This window comes from Rhinoraja longicauda, chromosome 30, assembly GCF_053455715.1.
Source record: "Rhinoraja longicauda isolate Sanriku21f chromosome 30, sRhiLon1.1, whole genome shotgun sequence".
NCBI lineage: Eukaryota > Metazoa > Chordata > Chondrichthyes > Rajiformes > Arhynchobatidae > Rhinoraja > Rhinoraja longicauda.
Genome location: NC_135982.1, coordinates 12,602,928 through 12,629,016, shown reverse-complemented (window position 1 = coordinate 12,629,016; position 26,089 = coordinate 12,602,928). Strand labels below are relative to the sequence as shown.

The window sequence follows — 26,089 nt, the reverse complement described above, 5'->3', positions numbered from 1 at the left end:
AGGATTAAATGGTTAAAATCAAATCAGGATTAAACAGGAAGCACCTTTTCACAATAATGGAAATCTGGAATTCTCTCTCAAAGCAGCGGCTCCCCAATTGATTGAAATTAGACAGAATAAGAATGTTATTCAATACATTTATCAAGAGATATGGATCAAAGATAGGAAGATAAAGCTAAAGGAAAAACTGGCTACAATCAACTGAATGGTGGAACAGATCCATGCAGCTAGATTGTCCATGCCTCTTCCTGGTTACACAATGATGCCTCAACACTTGGGGTTAAATGTAACCTGGAACACCCTAACTATGTAATTTAAAGAAGAAAACTCTGTTAACAGCCCACCACCTTGGCATCCGAATATAAAAATGAAAATTTTATTTGCCAATAGCAAAAAGAGTGGATAAACTCAAAGCAGTAATATAAAAACAGATGAGGTTTCAACATACTCCAAGTTCAGAAACCAGCTGAACACTCCTGGGCATCACAGGCGTTTCATGTTTTTGCCAAACTCCAAGTCATCTGTTATTTAATAAAAATAAGTAACCCTGTGATAAGGAAAAATTCCGCTGAAATCAATGACCACACTGATTAAAGAACAAGCTGGATCAAAAGAAATTATCACTGGCTAGTGTGCAATACCACATATGGTTCAATCATCATTTTCATTTCAACGATAAATGATAAGAGGATAAAAAGGTATTAGTGGAATTAGTAGTTTAGGGAAGCCAAATATTCACAAAAGGATAGAAATAAAGCCCCAAAAGATGTTTTAAAAATTGCATTTACAACTACTCTATTAAATCAAGACAAAAACCCTACTGAATACATTATAGTCACAAAAATCTAAACAAAATAAGACAAAGAATTTCATTTTAGATATAGAACAAATGCAATGGAAAAAAAAATTATTAGCACCATGAATGCAGAAGTGGACATCACTGATAGCAAAACGAAGGGGTTAAAAGAAGTGATTAGAAAGGTCAATAGATCAGAAATGGGCCAAATGAGACGATCTTAGATGGGGCATCTTGATCGGTCTGGATGAGTTGGGCTGAAGGGCCTGTTTCCATGCTGTATGACCCATGACCCCTTCCCTTAGAGATCAATAACAAGGGTGACATAAAATCATGGTGATTGAAAGAGAAATCAATTTTGTTTCCTCCACCATAGAATGAGATTCAGGAACCTACTGCCTGAAAAAAATGGAACCTGAAACTCTCAGCACAAAGCATTCATCAACCTATAAAGATACAAACCAAGAGCTCAGAAGTGGAATTCGCCCAAAAAGATCCCTTTTTGGCCTGCAAGACAGACTGCAATGCTGCTTTTCTATGCTTATAATTTTATTGAATAATTGCAACTGGTTTTAAGAACTAGTCTTTACCAATACTTTAGAAATCTGCAAATAGTAGACTACTGTATATAAAATACACAATTTTAATATGTCAAAGCGTGTTGTGAACATCTACAAAGAAAATTTCCAGAAAACTATCAGCGTACTACACAGATTCTTGGCGAAGATGGAGGAAAGAATAGTTTCCATTCCATTTTTGGAAAATCAACTCTGCATTAAAACTACTTGTGTTAAGTCCTGGTATATCAAAGTTTGAGTATTTTAATTCTATGTACTACAAATTCCAATTATCAGCTGTGAGCGACATTTCATGGCTTTGATTTATCCTACAAGCTATATCCAAATGTTATAATTAATTCAGATTAGCAGGATTTTTTGAGTGAGAAACATAATTGCAGATGACAATTTAATACTGAATACATTTTGCAGCAAAAATTATGTCAAGTTGATGGCTTGAAACCAAGTCTACAGGACAGTTTTTTTTGTATTCCTTTCTGATACTGAAGATGATATAAAATATCTCAACATTAACATAATTATCTGAAGTCTCATAAATGGTATAACCTGGACACAAATATATTTGATTGAATTAACGCCATCATTTCTCATATTCCCAGTCGCTGCACTCATAAGTAATGGGGAAAGAAAATAAGTCACTTGGAATATCCTCAGAGACTATCTCAAAAAATGGAGCTTTACAAAAGCAGATCACATCGGTAGTTAATCAGAGGTGGCAAGTGATACATCCAAGGGAATGAGGAAGGAAAATAAACAAGTCAATTGCGTTTCAAATGTTAGATTTATTTTCTAAAATTATCCCTGTATATTTATAACCACCTTTTCGTGTCTACATCAGACAGAGATCAAGAACAATTATCCAGCTACATACCTTGGGTTCGCTCTTTGGACTTTAATTATGTGAAGCATAAGTGAAATTTCTAGTACGTTGTACCTTTAATGTACATTGTAGAGTATCAGTAGACAAATGCAATTTCAGACACAGAAAGGACAGGCTTAAATACAACAGGACCCCACCTGTCTATTTCCCATTACCCAATTCAAGACGTCAACTCGGCATTTCATGAAACGTCTTTGGTAGTCAGTGTATATTACACGGATGTAAAGAAAAATCCTTTCCTAATCTTAGACCCCACCTAGTTTTAACAAAGCAAAAACAGGACAAGACACGAGTCCTTCTTACGTGAAGATGGAGACATTCCCATCCAACAGTCCCCGAGTACCGATCGCGATGGCTCAGTCGGAAGACAGGGACTGGCCAAGCCCGTGGGCGACGCCACGATCGCAGCCCCCCGTTGTGATGGGGCTTCAACAGCGGCCACCCAGCCAGGCAGCGCCCGGCCACTGACCGTCGGGACTGGTCCCGGGGCCCCAAATCGGGAATAAAGGGAAGGAAGGAAGCTGGGCGGCGGCAAGCGCCATGTTTGCCGAGTGGGCCCAGGGCGGGGGTACCATTCATCAGGGAGGGATCCCATCCGTACGCAGCCGATCCCTACCCCCACACCCCCAGTTATTCCCCACACCGAGACCCCCAATGGCGGCGGCCTCCCCTCGCCACCCCCACACGGGGCCTGCCCCGCCCCTGCCTCTCCGCCCGCACTCACTCACTTACTCACCCGGCAGGCTGCCGCTCTCATTGACCGCTCTCGGCCCGGGGCTCGGCGCCAACCGTCGCGCTTCGGGGCCGACTGCGCTGTGGCTTTCGTTCTTCCTCCGCGGCGGCTGCGGTGTAGGTGAGGAGGTGAAGTGAAGGCTGCGCGGTGCGTGCGGCTGGGTCTGTCTGCCCGGCTCGGTGTGGCGGCGACCTGAGGCGGACTAGGCGCGGCGGACGGCGGCCATTACACGGAGACAGCGGCTCCAGCGGGATGGGCGCGGTGCGGCACTCGCCCCTGCTCGCAGCTCGGAAACCCCACGCTCTCCCGCCTCGAGCCCCCGCGCGCACGTACACTCGTGCACGCGCGCGCACACACCGCGCCCGGCTGGGGGCCAATGCGTGCACGCGCGTCCGCCAGCCTGACGCACTCGCACAGCGGAGGGTGGTGGCGGGTCACGTGTTCCCGGGTGGCGACAACAGCGCCCTCTGGTCTGGAGGTATTTGCTCAGAGCAAGCCCTCAAGTGCTCCACCTGGACTCCCATCTCTCCCCCCCCCACACTCCCCCCCCCACACTTCCCCCCCCCCCACTCCCCCCCCCCCACTCCCCCCCCCCCACTCCCCCCCCCCCACACTCCCCCCCCCCCCACACTCCCCCCCCCCCACACTCCCCCCCCCCACACTCCCCCCCCCCCCACACTCCCCCCCCCCCACACTCCCCCCCCCACACTTCCCCCCCCACACTTCCCCCCCCCCCCACACTCCCCCCCCCCCCACACTCCACTCCCCCCCCCCACACTCCCCCCCCCCCACTCCCCCCCCCCCCCACTCCCCCCCCCCCACACTCCCCCCCCCCCACTCCCCCCCCCCCCACTCCCCCCCCCCCACACTCCCCCCCCCCCACTCCCCCCCCCCACTCCCCCCCCCCACTCCCCCCCCCCCACACTCCCCCCCCCCACTCCCCCCCCCCCACACTCCCCCCCCCACACTCCCCCCCCCACACTCCCCCCCCCCCCCACACTCCCCCCCCACTATCCCCTTCCCCCCACTATCCCCTTCCCCCCACTATCCCCTTTCCCCCACTATCCCCTCCCCCCCACTATCCCCTCCCCCACTATCCCCTTCCCCCCACTATCCCCTCCCCCCCACTATCCCCTCCCTCCACTATCCCCCCATCCCCTCCCACACTCTCCCCCCCACACACTCTCCATCCCACACACTCCCCCCCCCCACACACACTCTCTCACCCACACTCTCCCCCCCACACTCTCCCCTCCCCCACATTCTCCCCTCCCCCACATTCTCTCTTCCCCCCACATTCTCTCTTCCCCCCCACATTCTCTCTTCCCCCCACATTCTCTCTTCCCCCCCACATTCTCTCTTGCCCCCCACATTCTCTCTCCCCCCCCCACATTCTCTATTCCCCCCCACATTCCCTCTTCCCCCCCACATTCTTCCCCCCCACATTCTCTCTCCCCCCCACATTCTCTCCCCCCCACATTCTCTCCCCCCCACACATTCTCTCCCCCCACATTCTCTCCCTCCCACATTCTCTCCCCCCCCCACATTCTCTCCCCTCCCACATTCCCCCCCACATTCTCTCCACCCCCTCACATTCTCTCCCCCTCACATTCTCCCTCCCCACATTCTCTCCCCCCCACATTCTCTCCCCCCTCATTCTCTCTCCCCCCCACATCCCCCCCCACATTCTCTCCACCCCACACATTCTCTCTTCCCCCCACATTCTCTCTCCCCCCCACATTCTCTCTCCCCCCCACATATTATCTCTCCCCCCCACATTCTCTCTCCCCCCCCCACATTCTCCCTCCCCCCCCCACATTCTCCCCCCCCCCTTTGTTCACACCATCAACCACCTGTGCCTGTGTCCACCTATTACCTCCCACACTTTGTCATGCCTCTCTCCCTCACAGATTTCTCTCCCTCTCCCCTACAATCAGTCTAAGGAAGGATTTCTACCTGAAACATCACCTGTCCATGTTCTCCAGAGATGCTGTATGTCACTTGCGCTGTCACTTTCAGAGAGCTTTAGACACGTGGACCCCAAGATTGCTCTGTACATCAATGCTGTTAAGTGTCTCGTCATTAACTGTAGACTTTCCCCTTTTATTTGACTTTCCAAAATGCAACACTTCACTCTTGTTTGGATTAAACTCCAGGTCAGGGAACATTCCTAGCAGCAGCCTCTGACGGCTGACCAACCTCGCAGCCTTTCCAGCGTACCACTGGGCCCACTAACCTGCAGATCCCAGCCCTCCTGCTACACATACGAGCAGCGAATAACCACAACATGGGTCCCTGAATCTCCCAACCCTGCAGACACCCACCACTCTCTGGATGAAAACATTTCCCCTAATCACATCTCTGTACCTATAACAAATAGTTTTAAACTATGTTTACTGAGTTCTTTTGCCTCTCTCAAAAGGAAACAAGGTCTTCCTGTTTACCTAGGCCCCTCAATTTTGTAAAATTATAGAGTCATAGAGTTGTGTAAGAAAATAACTGCAGATGCTGGTACAAATCGAAGGTATTTATTCACAAAACACTGGAGTAACTCAGCAAGTCAGGCAGCATCTCAGGAGAGAAGGAATGGGTGACGTTTCGAGTCGAGACCCTTCTTCAGACTGAACTGAAAATTCACAAAATGCCGGAGTAACTCAGCAGGTCAGCCAGCATCTCAGGAGAGAAGGAATGGATGACGTTTCGGGTCGAGACCCCTCTTCAGACCGAAGAAGGTTCTCGACTCGAAACGTCACCCATTCCTTCTCTCCTGAGATGCTGGCTGACCTGCTGAGTTACTCCAGCATTTTGTGAGTCATAGAGTTGCACAACACGGAAACAGATCCTTTGGCTCACCTTGTCCATGCTGACAAAAATGCCCCATCTACACTAGTTCCACCTGCCTGGGTCATATCCCTCTAAACCTTTCCTATCCATGTACCTGTCCAAGTGTCATTTAGATTTTGTTATAGTACCTGCCTGAACGACTTCTTCTTACAGCTCCTTCAATAAACCCACCACCCTCTGTCTGAAAAGGTTGCCGCTCGGGTACCTTGTCTCATTCACTTTCAACCTATAGACAATAGACAATAGGTGCAGGAGTAGGCCATTCAGCCCTTCGAGCCAGCACCGCCATTCAATGCGATCATGGCTGATCACTCTCAATCAGTACCCCGTTCCTGCCTTCTCCCCATACCCCCTCACTCCGCTATCCTTAAGAGCTCTATCCAGCTCTCTCTTGAAAGCATCTAACGAACTGGCCTCCACTGCCTTCTGAGGCAGAGAATTCCACACCTTCACCACTCTCTGACTGAAAAAGTTCTTCCTCATCTCTGTTCTAAATGGCCTACCCCTTATTCTTAAACTGTGGCCCCTTGTTCTGGACTCCCCCAACATTGGGAACATGTTTCCTGCCTCTAATGTGTCCAATCCCCTAATTATCTTATATGTTTCAATTAGCTCCCCCCTCATCCTTCTAAATTCCAGTGTATACAAGCCGAATCGCTCCAGCCTTTCAACATACGACAGTCCCGCCATTCCGGGAATTAACCTAGTGAACCTATGCTGCACGCCCTCCATAGCAAGAATATCGTTCCTCAAATTTGGAGACCAAAACTGCACACAGTACTCCAGGTGCGGTCTCACCAGGGCCCTCTGTTTCTTGATTCCTCACCTCTGGGTAAATGTCTCTGTGCATTCACCCACCACATCTATTCCCTTCATGATTGTATACACTTCTATAACATTTTATACACCTCTCAGCATCCTGCATTCCAAGGAATAAAGTTCTAGCCTACTCAACCTTTCCCTATAAGTTCATGCCCTCATGTCCTGGTAACTTGCTCGTAAATGTTCCCTGCACACTTTTCAGACAATTATATATTCTTTCTGCTTCTAGTTCATCACAACCCTATGTTATTTTTAAAAAGATACAAAACACTGGAGTAAGTCAATGAGTCAGGCAGCCTCTGTGAAGGGAATGGATATGTGATGTTTCAGGTAGGGACCTTTCTTCAGACTGATTGTAGCCGGTGGAAGAGATTTAGGTGCAAGGGGATATGGGGAAGGGAAAAGCAGGATAGAGGGAGAAATGGGTGCACATCCAGGTTGGGCACAAGGAAAGGATGGGGGGAGGGAGACAGAGTTTTGGAATGGGTGTGGGGGGGTGGGGAGGGGGGAGGGGGGTATTATTTGTCTAAAATTTGGGTTTCAATTGTCCTACCATTGGGTTGTAAGCTATATAAACGGAATATGAGGCACTGTTCCTCCAGTTTGTGTGTGGCCTCACTCTTGCAATGGAGGAGACCCAAGCCAAAAAGATTGGTATGGGAATGAGAAGTGGAGTTGAAATGATTAGCAACCAGAAGATCCAGTGGACCAAGAACAAATGTTCAGAGAAATGATCGCCTAATCTACACTTGGTCTTGCCAATGTAAAACAGGCCACATTGGGAGCACCAAATGCAATGGATGTGGTTAGAGAAGGTGTATGTGAACCTCTGTCATTGTACTTCAATCCCCTTAACATTCAATCTCTCTATGATTTTCTAGACCTGGAAAAAGCTACGTGAATCTCTGCACCAATTCCATTGTAATCACATCTCTCCTTCATTGTGACCGCATGTGAACAAAGTACGAACCTGTGGTCTAAATAATGTTGTATACAGTTCCAGCACACCTTCCCTGATCTTCTGTACCTCAGCTGGTTATGGCTGGCATTCTGTATGCATTTCCAACTCCTTTACTGACCTACTACCCTAAAGGAACTATGCACGTACATTTTTGCTCTTTTCATATCACTTTCAATTTTACCCAAAGGCAAATTTATCGTTTAACTGATTTATTGAAGTGTAATCTATATACTAAAACTCTCGTTTATTTGTTTGTTTGTTCCTGAAGTACAGCCAAAACGGTACACGAAAGCGCAACAATTTTAGGCCCACCTTACTCACCGTCGTCCCTTTGGTGCTAATGGAAGAGGTTTTATTGAAATCGGTGTTATATTTTTTAAGTTATTCACATTTTAAAGTTTAAATTGATCTCCTAGGGAGGGAGGGGGAGGGTGGAGGGAGGTGGGGAGGATAAGGGGGTTGAGGGGGATGGAGTGGGGGAGGGGAGGGAGGAGGGGAGGGGAGGAGGGGAGGGGAGGGGGAGGGGAGGGGAGGGGAGGGGAGGGGAGGGGAGGGGGGGAGAGGGAGAGAGGGTAGGGGGGGAAGAGAGGGTGCTGCACCAATGCAGGAGAGGTTTGGGCCCAACGGGTCCACGATTCTAGTCACTATTAAAAACCTGAAGAAGGGTCCCGACTCAAAACCTTGGCTGTCCATCACCCTCACAGATGCTGAGTTACACCAGCAGTTTGTTTTTTGCTGCTTATTTTGCAAATCAGGAATTAATCAGTCCGAAGAAGGTTCCTAATACGAAACATCACCTGCCCATGTTCTCCAGTGATGCTGGCTGACCCACTGAGTTACTCCAGCACTCTGTGTCATTTTCTCACATCAAGGTCCCACAATTAAAAATAATAGTCTTCACACAATCATTTTTTTGTGAAGTTAGCTGAGCAATTCATTTCCCCAGGACATTGGAAGAACCCTCCTCGTTTTTTTTTTTCAGTGGCCTAGCTAATTTTACATCCACCTGAGTATAACGAGGAGACCCTAGTTCAATAACACATCCAAAAGGTAGCACCATCACCATTGCATCACGCCCTCGGTTCTGCAATGGAGAATCCAACAGAGTTTTTGCGCTAAAAGCTTTGGTCTGGAACATGGACCGTCTGGTGCAGTAGTGAGAGTGCGATTCACTCAGCTGCAGCCAACACTGAATCAACGCATGACATCTGCAAAGCTCCGAGTCCTGAGTAGAACTGTGGGAAGCTTTGTTTATTGCAAATATTATAGTTATACCAACTGCCAATATTATATATAATGTACATAAACTCCAGAAACATATACATCCTCCTGCAGAGATAACTGCAATGTTTAACCTTTCAGATAAATACCAAGTAGTACACAGCACTAAAGCTATAGTTTCTGAATAAACCTCCTGTAATGAAGCCAAACCAACATTGATATATAACTAGTATATAACTTTTATTCTCTTCATGAATTTACTTACCAGCGTCAGTCTGATTTCTCAGATATTTCCTGAGAATGTATCTATAGTTGACGTTATTGAGATTAATAGGTTGAAAGCTGCCTTTCAAGTGCGAGCAGTTGAGAATGTGTCCTCAGTTGTTTTGCGTTTAGTGTCGATGCATCGCGTGATCTACACATTGGAGTTGGCCAGGGACATGTCTGTGGTCTCTGGAGATCCCATTCCCAGATGCACGTTGCAGTTTTCAGTGTTCTCGCTTTCACAAGGAGCCAGAGGCTGCAGGTTTTGAACCTCATTAACGTTGACATGAAATGCCTTCGGGGACCTCCCAAGCAGTCAACAATGCACAAGGAACAACAGCTTGCATTTACTTAGCACCATGAACATTGCAAACATTTCCATGAGAGCACAATCAAACTATAGCACTGAGCCATATAAGGAGGTAGACTAATAGATAATCAAAAAACATGAGCAAAGATATGTGTGTTAAGGTTAAAGTCATAGTCATATAGCACAGAAACAGGCCCTTCAGTCCTTTGAGTCTGTGCTAACCATCAACCACAATTCACATTAATCCTACACTACAACTTTTTTATTCGCCCCTCATTTCCATCAACTCCCCCTAGATTCTACACCTCACCCTACATGCTGAGGGTCTTTTATGGAGGCAAATTAACCTGCTAACTCACTCATCTTTAGCATGTGGGAGGAAACCAGAAAAGTGGGCACAAATGCACTGAGTCAGAGGGAGAAGGTGACACCATCGGCGATTGGGTTTGCTGGAGTTGCTGAGTACCAGCTCTACTAACTGCAGCCCTGGGTCGCTCAGTGGGAGGGAGAAGCTTCGGGAGGGGAAACCAGCATTTAGCCCCAAGATCACTAAAGCCACGCCTGAAGACGTAAGGAACTGCAGATGCTGGAATCAGGAGCAAGACACAAAGTGCCGGGGGAGCTCAGTGGGTCAGACAGCATCTTTGGAGGGAATGGACAGGTGATGTTTCAGGTCGGGACCCTTCTTTGAAGTGGGGGGAGAAAGCTGGATAAGATGCGGGGACAAAGCCTGGCAAGTGATAGGTGGATATTGGTGAGGAGTGGTTAGATTTACAGATGGGTGTAGTGAAAATGAGACAAAAAGGAGGAACGAGGGGTGAATTGTAAAGCCAGAGGGAGGGATACAGGTGGAGGGGGTTGGGAAGACGAGGAGAAGGGGGGCACAGGAAAGGGGGATTTTACTTGAAGTTGGAGAATTTAATGTTCATACTGTCGAGTTGTAAGCCACCCAATATGAGGAATATGAGGAACTGGGGTACTGTTCCTCCAGTTATGTGTGGCCTCATGTCTACACGTGATGGTGGTGATGGGATTAGATTTGTAGATGTGCAAGAGGCCAGGCAAGAAGTGTCAAGATCTTCGAGTGTTGGTCAGGAGGTGGTGGTGTGGTAGAATATGAGTAGAAGATTACAGTTTTAAAATATCAGCAGTGCTGTTCGTGAGCCAAGCAGGTAAGACAGCACAGATTCATGGAACAGTGCCAGTAAGTATATCGACAGAAGTATTCTAGATGAGTCCAAATTCACATAGGATGCAATAAGGAAAGCTGACAAATTGAGAGGTAATAAGGACATGGACAAGGATTTTAGAAATGAGAAGTAACTTCTTGATCTTATGTTTTCCTTTAGAATTTCAAGTATTGTACCTCCTTCCTGAAAAAAGGTGGAGCTGAAATTCTGTTGAAATCCTTTGGGAGAATGGGAATCTTGAGCATTCTTACTGCTGATAGTTTTCATATCTGAAATTTAGTTCAGCAATTACAATTTTGGCCGCAAAATAAGTCACTGGAATTCATATAGACTCTTTTATCTTTAGATTAAAATTTTTATTTTTTTTAGAGATACAGCGCGGAAACAGGCCCTTCGGCCCACCGGGTCCGTGCCGCCCAGCGATCCCCGCACATTAACACTATCCTACACACACTAGGGACAATTTTTACATTTGCCCAGCCAATTAACCTACACACCTGTACGTCTTTGGAGTTTGGGAGGAAACCGAAGATCTTGGAGAAAACCTACGCAGGTCACGGGGAGAACGTACAAACTCCGTACAGACGGCGCCCGTAGTCAGGATCGAACCTGAGTCTCCGGCGTTGCAACTCTACCACTGCGCCACCGTGCATCATCCTCCAAACCTACCTTTATAACCAAGCGTTCAAAAGCAATTCACATGTATCCCCTTAATGGACACACCATCCCACAATCTTCACACACAACACAAACAAAGGAGCTTGGATTTAAGCATCTCAAGGAGTTGTGGGAGTCCAGACCCACATTTCAAAGTATCACAAATCATGTCCATGCTGACCAACAAATGCCATCTGTACCAATACTATTTGCCAGCACTTGGTCCGTCCCCTTCCACAGGTTGACAATTCAATTGCTCAATGTTGTGAGAATCTCTGCCTCTGCCACCCCCTCAGGCAGTGCATTGCAGATACTCAACACGTTCAAGAATAGCACAGTGGTGCAGCTGGTAGAGCTGTGGGCTCACAGCGCCAGAGACCCGGGTTGGATTCTGGCCTCGGGTGCTATGTGTGCGCAGTTTGCCTGTTCTCCTTGTGACCGCATAGGTTTCCTCCGGGTGCTCCTGTTTCCTCCTACATCCCAAAGACGTGTAGGTTTGTAGGTTAATTGGCCTCCGTAAAATTGACCCTAATGTGTAGAGAGTGTATGAGAAAGTAGACTAACATAGAACTGGTGTGAATAGGTGATTGATGGTCAGTGTGGACTCGGTGGGCTGAAGGGCCCGTTTCCATGAAAAAAATTAACTAAAACTAAAACTTCTCGGTGAAAGAAATTCTCCCCAAATCGAAAACTTACTCCTTACTGCAAACCTATGCCTTCCAAATTTTAGACATGTGCTTTGCTGTGGAGAAAATGTTCCTCCTATCACCCTGCCCCTGGCCCTGCAGGAGTAATGTACTATCAGAGGGTACAGTAACCTGAGGGTCTGTCTGGTTTTTGATTCAATCACATTATTGCAGCGAAGAGCAGGAGAGTACTCCTCCCTGGTGTTCAGAGACACTGTTTATCCCTCAAACGCTATCACTAAAACAGACTATCTGGTCCCCCATAACACTGTGGCTTATGGAAACTTAACATGTGAAAATCAGCTTCCATTAATCTCAACTTTACAGTGGTGGCTACAATTCAAGAGTCAAGTCGTTGGCACTAAAATGCCTTGGGAGGTCCAGAAAGGACTGTGAATGGAGCTATAGAAATGCCAACCTATCCACTTTGAAAAGCTGCAAAACGCTGGAGTAACTCAGTGGGTCAGCCAGCATTCCTGGAGAACATGGATAGGTGACATTTCGGGTTGGGACCAGTCTGTAGAAGGGTCACAAGACTGAACTGTCACCTATCCATGAGCACGAGGGATGCTGCCTGACCTGTGTGTAGGAAGGAACTGCAGGTGCTGGTTTAAATCGAAGATAGACACAAAATGCTGGAGTAACTCAGCTGGACAGGCAGCATCTCTGGAGAGGAGAAATGGGTGACGTTCCGGGTCGAGACCTTCTTCAGACTGAAGTCTGAGTCTGAAGAAGGGTCTCGACCCGAAACGTCACGCCACCTCCAGTTTAAACTCCATTTGGAATATTTTGGAGGACCAAGAACCAAGAACCATTCCTTCTCTCCAGAGATGCTGCCTGTCCAGCTGAGTTACACCCGCATTTTGTATCTTTCCATTGCTAAACCAGCATCTGCCAACCTATCCTCTTTGTTCAACCCAGGTATGTTCTTGACATCAAAAGGCTGGAAATGTGGTCAGCAAACTTTCTCCCATTCAACCTGCTTTCAATGGGCAGCTGTGTCAAGGCCTGTTCATCAGATAGTCAATGCCACAGTGAACAGACCTCATCACTTGAGACAACTTACAGCCCATCTGAGAGGAAAGACCAGAGAGATTATCCACGCCCGTCAGGTTCCTTTGATGTGCAGCAGGAACTGAGCTGAGATACTGACAATCCACGGTTCCAGTTAATAATTTATCTTGCAGTTCCTGCAATATTTATGGTGAACTTTGGCAAGCAATCTCCAACCCTTTTGATATATATTCCCCTAATTAACACAGCAGCACAAAATGCGCTTTCCTCCTCAGGATCATCGGATAGACGGTGCCTGTTGTCAGTATCCCCATGGTCCTGGGGGTTGGAATCAGATCCTGAGCAGGTCCACAGCAGACATCATCTCCCTGACCCTACACTGAGTAACAAGGATACCTTTGTCAGACTCTTATTTATTGACTACATCCTCTGCCTTCATCGCCATAACCCCAACCAAATTAACCTCTAAACTCCTGGATCCAGGAATCAGCACCCTCCTCTGCAACTGAATCCTTGGCCTCCTGACCCACAAGACACAATCAGTCAGGATAGACAATAAAATATCCTTCACAATAATGGAGGATGTATGCCTCACTGGGATGCGTTTCAGCCTCTTACTATACTCCCTATACCCTCATAACTGTGCGACCAAATTCTGCTTTAACGCCATTTATGGATTTACAAATGACACCACGCACAGTGAACCTGAATTAATAGTTTATTGTCACATGTGACAAGTCGCAGTGAAATTCTTTGTTTTCATACCCAAGGTATGCAAATAGTCGCCACATAAAGGGTGTTCTCCCACCTCCCACTCACAGCGGTACCCCCCAAGCCGGGTCCCCATTGTTCATTGCTCTTCCCCCTCCTACGCCAGATCCTCCTTTGTTCCATCCCTCTGCAGCAGCGTCCTCACTTCCACATGTCCGCCCTTGCCCGTTGTCGGCACCCTCATTGAACTCTCCACTATTGCTGCCGGGTCCTCTCCAGACGCCTCTGTGGCGTCATCCCCGGCCCTAGCCGCGGGCTCTGCCGACCCAGGCTCTGTCGAGCCGCGGGCACCGTCGACTCGCGGCACATGGGCTCTGCCGACTCCCCCGGCCGCGGGCTCCGACCCGCTGGCCTCCGGCCTCAGCTACTCTGGCAGCCCGCCGGCAGGCGTGACAAAACCAAGTACAGGAAGGAGATAGCCGACTAGCATGATGCCAAGATAACAACATCTCCCTCAATATCAGCAAAATGATGGAGCTGGTCATTGACTTTAGGAAATGGGGTGGAGTGCACACCACAGTTTACATCAATGGTGCCAAAGTGGAGATGGTTGAAAGCTTCAAATTCCTAAGTGTAAATATTGCAAACGGTTTGTCCTGTTCAATCCACATTGATGCTGAGGCCAAGAAAGCAGACCGACACCTCGACTTCATCAGAAGACTGAGGATATTCAACATGTCTCCAATGACCCTTGCCAACCTCTACAGATGCATTGTAGAAAGCATCCTACCCAGATGCATCACAGCTTGTGTGACAACTGCTCTACTCAAGATGGCAAGAAACTGCGGAGAGTTGTGAATACAGCTCCATCCAACACGTAAACCAGCCTACACCCAATTCAAACCACACTTCATGCTGCCTCGAGAAAGCTGCCAACACAATCAAACACCCACTCACTACCCTGGTCATTCCTTTTTCTCCCTCCCCATAAATACAAAAGATTGAAAGCACATACTATCAGTAATCCTCTTCCCCGCAGTTATCAGAATCTTGACAGGACTTCTCATAAACTAAGAATGTATTCTCAATTTCCAATTTAGCTCACTGCAGCCCTTGCACTTTCTTTTATCTGCACTCTCTCTGTAGCTGTAACACTCTGTACTGCCCTCTGTTTATTTTCTCTTTTTGCACTACCTAGTGTACTCATGTATGGTGTGATTTACTTCGATAGCACGCAAAACAAAATCTCGGTACATATCTCGGTACATGAGACATGAGACAATAATAAATCAATATGCATACCAATTCATGACCGCAAATGTTTCTTTATTACATTCAGCACAAAGTGAAAGCAGAGCAAGTGAAGGGAAGTTTAACATCACTGGGTGGGTTTAACAAAGTGAGAGTAATAGAAACATAGAAAATAGGTGCAGGAATAGGCCATTTGGCCCTTCGAGCCTGCACCGCCATTCAATATGATCATGGCTGATCATCCAACTCAGTATCCCGTACCTGCCCTTCTCTCCATACCCCCTGATCCCTTTAGCCACAAGGGCCACATCTAACTCCCCCTTAAATATAGCCAATGAACTGGCCTCAACTATCTTCTGTGGCAGAGAATTCCACAGATTCACCACTCTCTGTGTGAAAAAAAACTTTCTCATCTCGGTCCTAAAAGACTTCCCCCTTGTCCTTAAACTGTGACCCCTTGTTCTGAATCGTGCTGAAGTTCATCCCTCGTCATTTGAAGTTGCAATTTTCTGAAAGCATGGGCTGTAAATATTAGTACTTGATTCTGTAATGGCTGAAAGCAGTAAAGTTAGCCAACATCAGAGTTCAATGAAAGCAGGAGTTTTTAAGTCGTTTCATATAATTGTAAGGCATAGCTATCGAAAGGCCATTTGGAAAAGTTTAAATGGTTGAAGTAGGCAATGAATTATTCAGCCGATTTTTGCTTTCACATTTAAAAATCAATTGTATGAAAGATGGTGAAGAGGAAAGGAGTTTATAAGATGACAGCTTTTGGATATTGTTTATTGAATGTTCAGAAAGTCAGAATTCCATACTTCACTCATAATTCCTTGTTGAGAAATATGGCCAAATAAGAACGTTAGGAATACACGTCATTATCCAGCAGGGACATGACGGACTGAATGGCCTTCTTCTGTAGCTTAAACTTTCATTAATCTACAGTAATGTGCCTTGAGCAGCACTTAGAAGGGTGAATAATTTATAACTAAAAAGGTTTGGCCTTTTGTTAACCGGGTTTTAATGGTTTTCATCCAGGCACTTTGTCGGAGCATTTTACAGGTTACCTTCTGGGCTACCTGAAGGCATAAGCATCGAAACTATTACAGTTAATGGGTTTCAAAAATAAGGGATATCTATTTTTATAAAATGTGTGTATATGGATGACGATTTCACCTAAAATAAATGGTGTAAAATAAATTTTACAATGTTGATTTGATGACCAAAGAGCTTAGGTTTGATGGTGCCAATTAAACAGGAGCAAAGTAAATATTTTGTTCAATGAACAAGAATTCAATAATCCAAAACGGTTCCTAGCTATTTACTTCTGTCACTATTTGCTTCACAATAGACAATAGACAATAGGTGCAGGAGGAGGCCATTCAGCCCTTCGAGCCAGCACCGCCATTCAATGCGATCATGGCTGATCACTCTCAATCAGTACCCCGTTCCTGCCTTCTCCCCATACCCCCTCACTCCGCTATCCTTAAGAGCTCTATCCAGCTCTCTCTTGAAAGCATCCAACGAACTGGCCTCCACTGCCTTCTGAGGCAGAGAATTCCACACCTTCACCACTCTCTGACTGAAAAATGTCTTCCTCATCTCCGTTCTAAATGGCCTACCCCTTATTCTTAAGCCAGTTGTGTTGGACAGGAGTAGCACAAATCTCCCCCAGGATTTGGCCTGCAGGAAAGCTTGCAGAAGGGGTTTAAAACCCTAATTCCCGGGATAATTGATACCCACTTCCCTCTGGTTTCCTTCTAAAATTTGAGGCCTGTAGTCAGAATACACCTTTGTGAAAATTCACCTTGCAAATTTTGTTGCAGATTTTACTAACTACAGTTTTGTTGAGTGGATGGAAGCTCATAAAGTACAGCAAATTGAAGATAACATTGTATTTTGAATGTGTAGGAAGGAACTGCAGATGCCGGTTTAAACCGAAGATAGACACAAAATGCTGGGAGACTCAGCGGGACAGGCAGCATCTCTGGAGAGAAGGAATGGGAGACGTTTTGGGTCAAGACCCTTCTTTATTGTACAATAAGTAACTGAAGTTTGCTACATATATGGTTCTCACATTTGTTTTTTCACCATGGTCCACCTGGGAGAGAATTTGGGAATGAAATATGACCTTCTTTAGTTGTCTACAGTCGACATCACCTTGTCTTATGCCAATAATACACAGGCCACTGCAAGTTGGGACTCCATCTGTTTTCATGAATAATGTGGCAAGGCATAAAGTTCTCCTGTAGACACAAGGAACTGCAGATGTTTGTTTACAAAAAAAGACACAAAGTGCTGGAGTAACTCAGCGATTTCAGGCAGCATTTCTGGAGAAAAGGGATAGATGATGTTTTGGGTTGGGGCCCTTTTTCAGATTGAAGTCTGAAGAAGGGTCCTGGCCCAAAATGTTGCCTACCCATGTTCTCCACGAAGTTCTCCTGCTGCAGAGCCAGCCACTTCCACACCACCCTTCTATCTGTCTGACAGAGATTGGTATATTGGGCCTTACATTTGCTCTGACTTTGGCTGAGATTGCCAAGACATTTCACCTTCAAGCCTAATATCCAATAAGTCTAAAGAAGGGTCCCGACCCGAAATGTCGCCTGTCCATTCCCTCCGCTGTCCCACCGTCAGTTCCTCCGGCAGTTTGTGTTTTTCTCAAGGCCCCAGCTTCTGCAGTCTCTCGTGTCCCCATGGAATGTTTTGCATTCATGGGGAGAATGGCTGGGGTTTTGGGTTAACATCCCAGGGAAGTACGAAGCACTGTTCGAGTGTGCAGAAAAGAAAACATTTTGTTCCCCCGCCACCATGTAAAAATGCATCATTCTTCTGATCCCGAATTTAAAACATTCTGTTCTGCGACATGATTCATTGGAAAATCTATTTGTGAAAATGTACCCAGAAACTTAATATAACATAATATTGGTTTAGAGGGTTATTGAATGAGCTGCAATAAATATGATAATTCGTTACAACACGGCATTGGAAAAACATTCATCTGAGTCTGGTGGCACGAGGTAAAGTGTTTTCTGCACTAATCCCCTCTATTGTTTTGCTTGCAGTGTTGTGGAGAGTGGAATTTACCAGGAGACAGAATCACTTGGACTTTTGTAAAACATCATGGTCGGGCAGGTTCCACTGAGACCACATGGGCACTAAGGCAGAAGATTCCCTCCTGCCTTACGGTAAACAAGGTAGGAAAAACTCTCACGTGCTCAAGGTCAAGGCAAAACACTAAGGAGTGATGTCAAAATACAGCAAGGTGTAATTTGGAAACGACTCAGCAATCCAGGCAGGGGCAGAAACAGTGGCACTCCCTTTGTTGAAAGTGGTACCGCTCTGAGGAGCAAAGACTTTCTGGATCAAAAAATAAACTGCTGGAGGTTTTTAATGCATCCCCTCTTTTTCCATCCTTCCCCTCCCCCCCCCCCCCCCCCCCCAGTTGTCGTACTAGTTTTCCACTGTCCATATTAACTCATTATCACCTATCCCGCAGCCAACAATGGATCATTGTAGGCTCCACATTTCCTTGATTACCGTTGCGTTCTGCATTTCTTCCATTCATTTGTCCTAAGTACCATTCCCCTTCCCCTTGACTCTCAGTCTGAAGAACGGTCTTGACCCACAACGTCACCTATTCCTTTTCTCCAGAGATGCTGCCTGACCTGCTGAGTTACTCCAGCTTTCTGTGTCTGTTTGCTGGAGGAACTCAGCAGGTTGAGCTGCACAGTGGAGGCAAAGAGACGTGTGACGTATCAGGACCAAGAGCGTGAAGGGAAGATGACCATTGTGGGGAAGTGGGAGGGAGGAGGGGGACAGGGGCTGTCAGGTGGATCCAGATTTGGGGGACGGGGTGTGGAATGATGGGCAGATGCAGCCATGGGGAAGGGTAAAGGTAGAGGCTGGTAGATGAAAGGTGGAATTAGATAAGGGAGTGATGATGGGCAGATGGAACCAGGTGGGGAAGAGTAATGTCTTGGTAGGGTGATGGGGGGGGGGGGGGGGGGGGGGAGTGGAGGTGAGTGGGGATTGAAAAGGACCAGGGACTGTTGGGAGAGGGAAAGGAATGTGGGTAGGGTGGGTAGGGTGTGGGTTACCTAAACTTGGAAAATTCAATATTCAAATAATTGTCCTCTCCCCATTCCACATACTTTTATGGCCATTCAACTCAGTCTTGCTGACATTTCATTGTTCATCTGTTGGTAGTTTTGAAGGTGCTTGGTCTTTCCCTGGTGCCCCAGTCCACTCACATCCTGCAGTGAAATCTGATGTGCTTTATCCAGCACTTCTGGTGACCTGCCTCGCAAATCTTCATCGACATTAAATGGACAAGGATGTCACAAACGATTGGAAGTCAGTGTTCATTGGCCTGCCACTGGAATGTTTAGGCCAATCACATAGAAGACCTCCTGAATTTGTTCAAAGTGGTGACCAGAGGAAACTTCCAGATTGTTTAACAATGTTATCAACTCATCCCTCCATCTGACAACAGGCAGCTGCAAGTTTGTTTATTGCAAAAAACCTGCAGGAAAGTAACTGAGCCAAAAAGTTTAGTTTAGTTTAGTTTGGTTTAGAGATACAGCGTGGAAACAAGCCTCTTCAGTCCACCGATGCCACGCTAACTAATAATCACCTGGACACTAGTTCCATCCTACACACTAGGGGCAATTTACAGAAGTAAATGAACCTACAAACCTGTATGTCTTTGGAATAGACATGGTCACAGGGAGAACGTACACACCCCTTAGAGACAGCCCCCGGAGTCAGGATTGAAACCGGATCTCTGGCACTGTTGGACAGCAACTCTACCTCTGCATTACTGTACCATCCTTATACAGTTCGGAAACAGCCCCTTTGGCTCAACCTGTACAATCCGATCAATGCGCCTTCCTGATCTAGCTCCATTTGCCTACGTACCCCTTAAAAGCTTTTATCCCTCTAAATCCTTGTGAATCTTTTCTGTAACCTCTCTCGATTAATTACATCCTTTCTATAGTGCGGTGACCAGAACTGCACACAATATTCCAGATATCATCTCCCCTTTATAATTACCCTAGTTTATATTGAATAATCGTGTTTGGTACTTCCAGCTGGAGGAAGCTGAAAACCAAGAGAGGTCATTTTCTACTCACTCTTTTCATCGGCCTTTAGATTTCAGAGATACAGCGTGGAAACAGTGCGAGTCAATGCCGACCAGCCATTACCCTGTAACCGAGCACAATCTTACATACTAGGGGCAATTTACAATTTACTGCAGCCAATTAACCTACAAACCTGTACGTCATTGGAGTGCGGGAGGAAACTGGAGCACCTGGAGAAAACCCAGGGAGAATGTACAAACTCTGTATAGACAGCACCCGTAGTCAGGATCGAACCCGGGTCTCTGGCTCTGTAAGGCAGCAACTCTACTACTGCGCCACCGTGCCACATTTTCAAGTGGGTGGATGGTTATAATTGCTCAAATTGGCAAGCATTTTCAGGCGATTAGGAACAGGGATATGAGTTGTGAATCTCAGAGACCTGGAGGGCGAGTCTATGCAGCTCTGTTGTGAAAATGCCAACTCATTCTTAGGCATGTGTGGTTTTGTGAAGCTGTAGGTTTGTACATCCGTGGGCCATTAAAGCCTATTGCAGAAGCATGAATGCTATGTAAGGGCATGAGCTCCCAGAAATCACACGCTGCTTGTTCCTGGAATGGTAATCTGATCTCTCAGCCCAAAGAGGAGAGAAGTTAAATTATTGATTATTCTTGCTGCCTAATGTCATTTATCGTCAGAGATATTTAAATTGGTTTACCCAAGAAAGAACTATGATATTGGCTCAGAATTTCATCGGAGCACCTCACAGCGCTCCTGCGCGTGGCCCCTGAGAAACCTTTCACAGTCCAGACCTAATCACAGATCCCATTTTCCAACACACGCACAAACATTCAAAAACATTCATCATACGATTAAAAATATTTTAATCGTACCATTAAAAGCATCTAAAAACACTGGGAAATCGTAAAACTAATGAAGTACATTCAGCTTAGATGCAGAATGGTCTCGACCCGAAACGGCACCTATTCGTTTTCTCTAAAGATGCTGCCTGACCCGCTGTTACTCCAGCATTTTGTGTCTATCTTTTAGATGAAGTCAATCAATTCAAAACACACATATCGGCTACAACTCGCCCTTCTACTTTTTGTTGTACAGGGGTTGGGGCATCATGGGGCAATTGTACAAATTGTTGGTGAGACCACACTTGGAGTATTATGTGCACTGCTGCTGGCCCAATTTTAGGAAGGACGTCATTAAACCAAAAGAGTGCAGAAAAAGACAGGAGGTCTTGAGTTTCAATGAGAGGCTGGGTAGGTTGGGACTTTATTTCCTGAAATATAGGAAGCTGAGGGGGTAAGTTATAAAGGCACATAAGATCATGAGGGATGTAAATAAGGTCGCTAGTCACAGTCTTTTCACCAAGGTAGGGGAGTCTAAAGCGAGAGGGCCCAAATTTAAGGTGAAAGGGGAAAGTTTTAATAACAACCTAAAGGACAGCTTTTTCACACAGAGGGTAGGAAGTATATGGAACAAGCTGCCAGAGGAAGTAGCTAAGGCAGGTAGTTTAGTTTAGAAATAGAGCGCGGAAACAGGCCCTTTGGCTCACCGAGTCCGCACGGACCAGCGATCCCCACAGACTTACACTATCCTACACTCACTAGTTAGCCTACAAACCTGTACGTCTTTAGAGTGTGGGAGTAAACCGGAGCACCCGGAGGAAACCCACGCAGGTCACAGGGAAAACGTACTGACTCCATACAGCAAAACACCCCTGATCAGAATCGTACCTGAGTATCTGACGCTGTAAAGCAGCAACTCTATCGCTGCGCCATCGTGCCGCCATACAATAACAACGTTTGAAAGACATTTGGACAGGTAGATAGAGAGGAAATATTTGGAGGAATATGGGTCCAATGTGGTAAAACGGGGCTAGCTCAGACAGTCAACTTTGTTGGCGTGCATGGTTTGGACCAGAGGGCCTGTTTCCATGCCGGATGGCTCTATGGAAGACAGAGCACGATGAACCATAGCAAGAGATGGGCACTGCCCTCCGTATGAAGGAAGAATTACATTTGTTGCAAGAATTACAGTGTTGACGCCTGCTTGATATACACAACCTATTCTCTACGTTTCCCAATGGTAACATTTACAGCTGCCTTCCGGGTAAGCAGTATTTCCAGGTGCAATATATCCCTGTGTGAACATTTACGTAAATATGAAGATAAATCTTTTTCAGACCTGCCTGAATAGTTTGGCCCAGGAAGGATCAAACAGCAAACAATACTTTATTTATGTGTCTGCTCGGTTTCCGCAATAAGCCGGCTGGTTTATTTTAAATGATTCGGGCTGGACTTGGATTTGAAATTATACCCATCAAAGACACATCGTAGTTGAAGATATGTTAATGTTCCCGGTGACACTATTTATAATTTGGCATCGATTGCCTTAGTGCGGCTTTCGTGTGTGCAGGAACAGTTACTTGATATGAACCAGAACTAACAATATGATTACAATGAACAAGCAAAAGGCTGACAGCCCATGTGTTACAATGCTGTTAGCAAGTCTCCTGAAATAAACTCGGACCACTAAACAATGGGTCCTGTCCTTGTTGTGGTCTGCCAGTGCCTGACCCCAGCTGACCCGTGGAAGGACCACACAGTGACACAGGGAGCAGGCCAGAGATTCTACTTTTAAGAGGATGATGACTAAAGTTCCATATAAAAATATTAATTAGTTTGTCTGTTTAATGTCACTGTTACAGTGAGAGACTGGGTCTGGGAACTATGCTAATATTTCATTATTAAGGTTTACAACGAGGTGCCTCAGAAGGTAAAGAAGTCATAAAACATCGACCATCAAATGCCTAACCGATCCAATGTGGACAAAATAACTATTAATATCTAAATAAGATTTGACAACTTAATCCATAAGAAACTGCAGAATCCGTCGGAGTCCCTGTTGCTAACGGCAATGTGTGGGACTTGAGGAAGAGGAGGAAACAGCGACCTTATTTACATCCCTCCTGTACTGTACAATGTAACCCACTGCCTCGCCAGATACTGCAGGGCGATTTCAACAGCTGACCACAATAAGGCCATGTGTTTAGTTTTAGTTTAGTTTTGAGATACGGCAGGGGCCACCGAGTCCACATCAACCAGCGATCACCCGCACTCTGTCCTGCCCACTAGGGACAATTTACAGAAGTCAATTAACCAACAAACCTGCACATCTTTGGAATGTGGGAGGAAACCGGAGCGCCTGGAGAAAACCCACATGGTCACAAGCGAGAATGTACAAACTCCACACAACATCACCCGAAGTCAGGATCAAACCCAGGGTTTCTGGCGCCGTGAGGCAGCAACTCTATCGCTATGGTAGACACAAAAAGCAGGAGTAACTCAGCGGGACAGGCAGCATCTTTGGAGAGAAGGAATGGGTGACGTTTCAGGTCGAGACCTTCAACTCTATCGCTATGCCAGTGTGCCGCCCTGGTATAAGGTACCGGTTGGAAGTCAAGCACAATGGTGATCCATCTGGGGCCGATACTGAACCTACAGCCTCGGTCGTGGTCAATGAAATCCCTGCATTTGGCTGTGGATGAGGGTGGAGGAACGACAAGGCAATTTTGAGATGTTTAATTTGGTGTTTAGGACAATGTTTATACAGATGACTCTCCTGCACCAGCCTCAATACTCTGATCAACCATCCCACCTCTTCCATCTCCCTGAGATCTCCATCTTCACACTGCCCTGGTCTGAGGCCCATGACCAGCTTTCCTTAGTTCAGCCCGGGTGGTCATGCCATCAGCTGCTGACACCTGAGGCTCTCTGGACCCTCTGTCTTCTCTAACACCGAACCTGACTGTGACTCCTTTGACCATATTTTTGTTTGCTTAGATATTGTCTCCTCGTGTTGCTCAGGTGGCACCGGAGAAGAACAGTCGAGCTGCGACCCAGGTTCGATCCTGACCACAGGTGTTGTCTGTGCGGAGTTTGCATGTTCTCCCTCTGAGCGCGTGGTTTTTCTCCGGTTTCCTCCCACATTCCAAAGACATGCGGGTTTGTAGGTTAGCTGGTCTCCGCAAAATGCGCCTAGTGTGCAGGGAGTGGATGAGAAAGTGGAATAACATGGAAATAGTGTGAACATGTGATCGGTGGTCAGTGTGAACTCGGTAGGCCGAAGGGCCTGTTTCCACGCTGCATCTCTAAAAAAAAAGTGCTTTGAGACTTTCAAATACTATACATCAGAAACATTAAATGCAAGTTGTGTGCCAACCAGCCTTTGTGCGGTCTGCCAATGTGGACTTCTGACGGAAGCAGGAGAGGTGGAGTAGTCTGACGGAAACAGGAGAGGGGCGGAGAGGGTCTCAGTGCGGGTGAGACCCTCGGAAGGTTTGTGTTTGGGGATCCGTCTTGGATGATCTGGGATTCGCAACATCAGGCGTTGCCTAGTTTTGGAGGGTCCATTTATTCTGCAGCCCGTTGGTACAGACTTTGGCCAAACACAGTGAATCAAAACTGAGCGGACATGTTCACACAATTGCTGATGGAGACAAAGAGCCACTTTGCAATGGTGACACTGTGGTTACGTGAGTGAACTAGAGGTCCCGGACATGTATGCAGATTTGGGTGGCACGGTGACACAGCGGTAGAGTTGCTGCCTTACAGCGCCAGAGACGCGGGTTCGATTCTGACTACAGGTGCTGTCTGTATGGAGTTTGCATATTTAGATTTTAGATTTAGAGATACAGATTTTAGATTTAGATTTAGAGATACAGCGCAGAAACAGGCCCTTCGGCCCACCGGGTCCGCGCCGCCCAGCGATCCCCGCACACTAACACTATCCTACACCCACTAGGGACAATTTTTACATTTGCCCAGCCAATTAACCTACATACCTGTACGTCTTTGGAGTGTGGGAGGAAACCGAAGATCTCGGAGAAAACCCACGCAGGTCACGGGGAGAACGTACAAACTCCGTACAGACAGCACCCGTAGTCAGGATCGAACCCGAGTCTCCGGCGCTGCATTCGCTGTAAGGCAGCAAATCTACCGCTGTGCCACCGTGCCGCCCCGTATTCTCTCTGTAACTGCCACATCCCAAAGACATACAGATTTGTAGGTTAATTGGCTTCAGTACAAACGGTAAGCTGTCCCTAGTATGTAAGATAGTGCTAGTGTACGGGATGGTCGCTGGTCTGTGTGGACTCGGTGGGACGTGTTGGGCGTGTTGCTACGGCTGTATCTCTAAACTAAACTAAGCTAAAAACTAAACTCATCTCCATGGTCAATGATCCAAATTTGAAGGCAGATTTCTGAAATAGGATGCAGATGGATCTTTTCGGATGCTGAGCCTAACTGATCTCAGAATTAATTTTTCCCTTAACTTCAAGTCTCAGTCCAGCAGCTAGGGGGGTTAATGAGAAACAATCCCCTCTCTTATGATGGGTCCATGAAACTCCTGGGCAGATGTGAAACGTCTGGCTTGCCCAGCAATAACTGTGACACATGTTGCTACCTGGTCCATCCTGCCTGTGTCTCCAGGCACACAATAATGTAGACTGAATAATATATACAATCTATTATAATAATATATACTGTACATTACTGTACGTATACTGCTATATATATTGTATATATAATAATATATACAATAATATATGTTGATTTTCCCTCTGAATGTCCAGCTTTGCCCCTCTCATCTTAAAGCTGTGCCTGCTAATCTTTCCATCCTGTGAAAAAAACTTCTGACCATCTAGTCTATCTATTTCTCTCATAATTTTATAAACACCCAGCATGCCTCTCTTTTCAGCGGCAATTAGAGAGGGGCAATAAATGCTGGGCTTGGCTGTGATTATCACACGTCATGAACAAAACAAAGCATCCTTTTTTGTCCTCCAGGGTGGAGGAGAGTCCAGACTAGAGCCAGACTTGTGATAAAACAAGCACTTCCATGTATTTCTAAGTAATTTAATCTGGGAATAATTTTAGATGAGGTGTGAATAGTATTAGGAACAGGCACATTTTGAACAGCTTGTGAACACAGTTTTTCTGAAACAGAACATTGTGAGGGTGGGTAGATGATAGTTAAAGGGGACCACATTGTCCCATAGAACATAGAAAATAGAGCAGT

At 46.5% G+C, this 26,089-nt stretch overlaps 2 protein-coding genes across 5 annotated transcripts in view; one reads left to right on the top strand and one right to left on the bottom strand.

The window, feature by feature from the left end:
• The window catches only part of LOC144608108 (guanine nucleotide-binding protein G(I)/G(S)/G(T) subunit beta-1), a 59,796-nt gene extending 56,489 nt beyond the window's left edge, over positions 1 to 3,307 (bottom strand). Inside the window, exon 1 of one of the 4 annotated variants that reach the window (XM_078425446.1) lies at positions 2,991 to 3,307. The gene's annotated coding sequence lies outside the window, so the exon portion shown is untranslated. Of the gene's footprint in view, positions 1 to 2,557; positions 2,580 to 2,986 lie in introns of those variants that run through there. The other 3 variants (XM_078425442.1, XM_078425441.1, XM_078425443.1) reach the window with 3 other exon arrangements.
• Positions 3,240 to 26,089, top strand: part of LOC144607907 (uncharacterized) — a 53,008-nt gene continuing 30,158 nt past the window's right edge. The window contains exons 1-4 of the mRNA XM_078425035.1: positions 3,240 to 3,465; positions 13,947 to 14,129; positions 16,742 to 16,809; positions 17,981 to 18,112. Coding sequence (XP_078281161.1) covers positions 3,240 to 3,465; positions 13,947 to 14,129; positions 16,742 to 16,809; positions 17,981 to 18,112 — 609 coding nt within the window. The remainder of the gene's footprint in view (positions 3,466 to 13,946; positions 14,130 to 16,741; positions 16,810 to 17,980; positions 18,113 to 26,089) is intronic.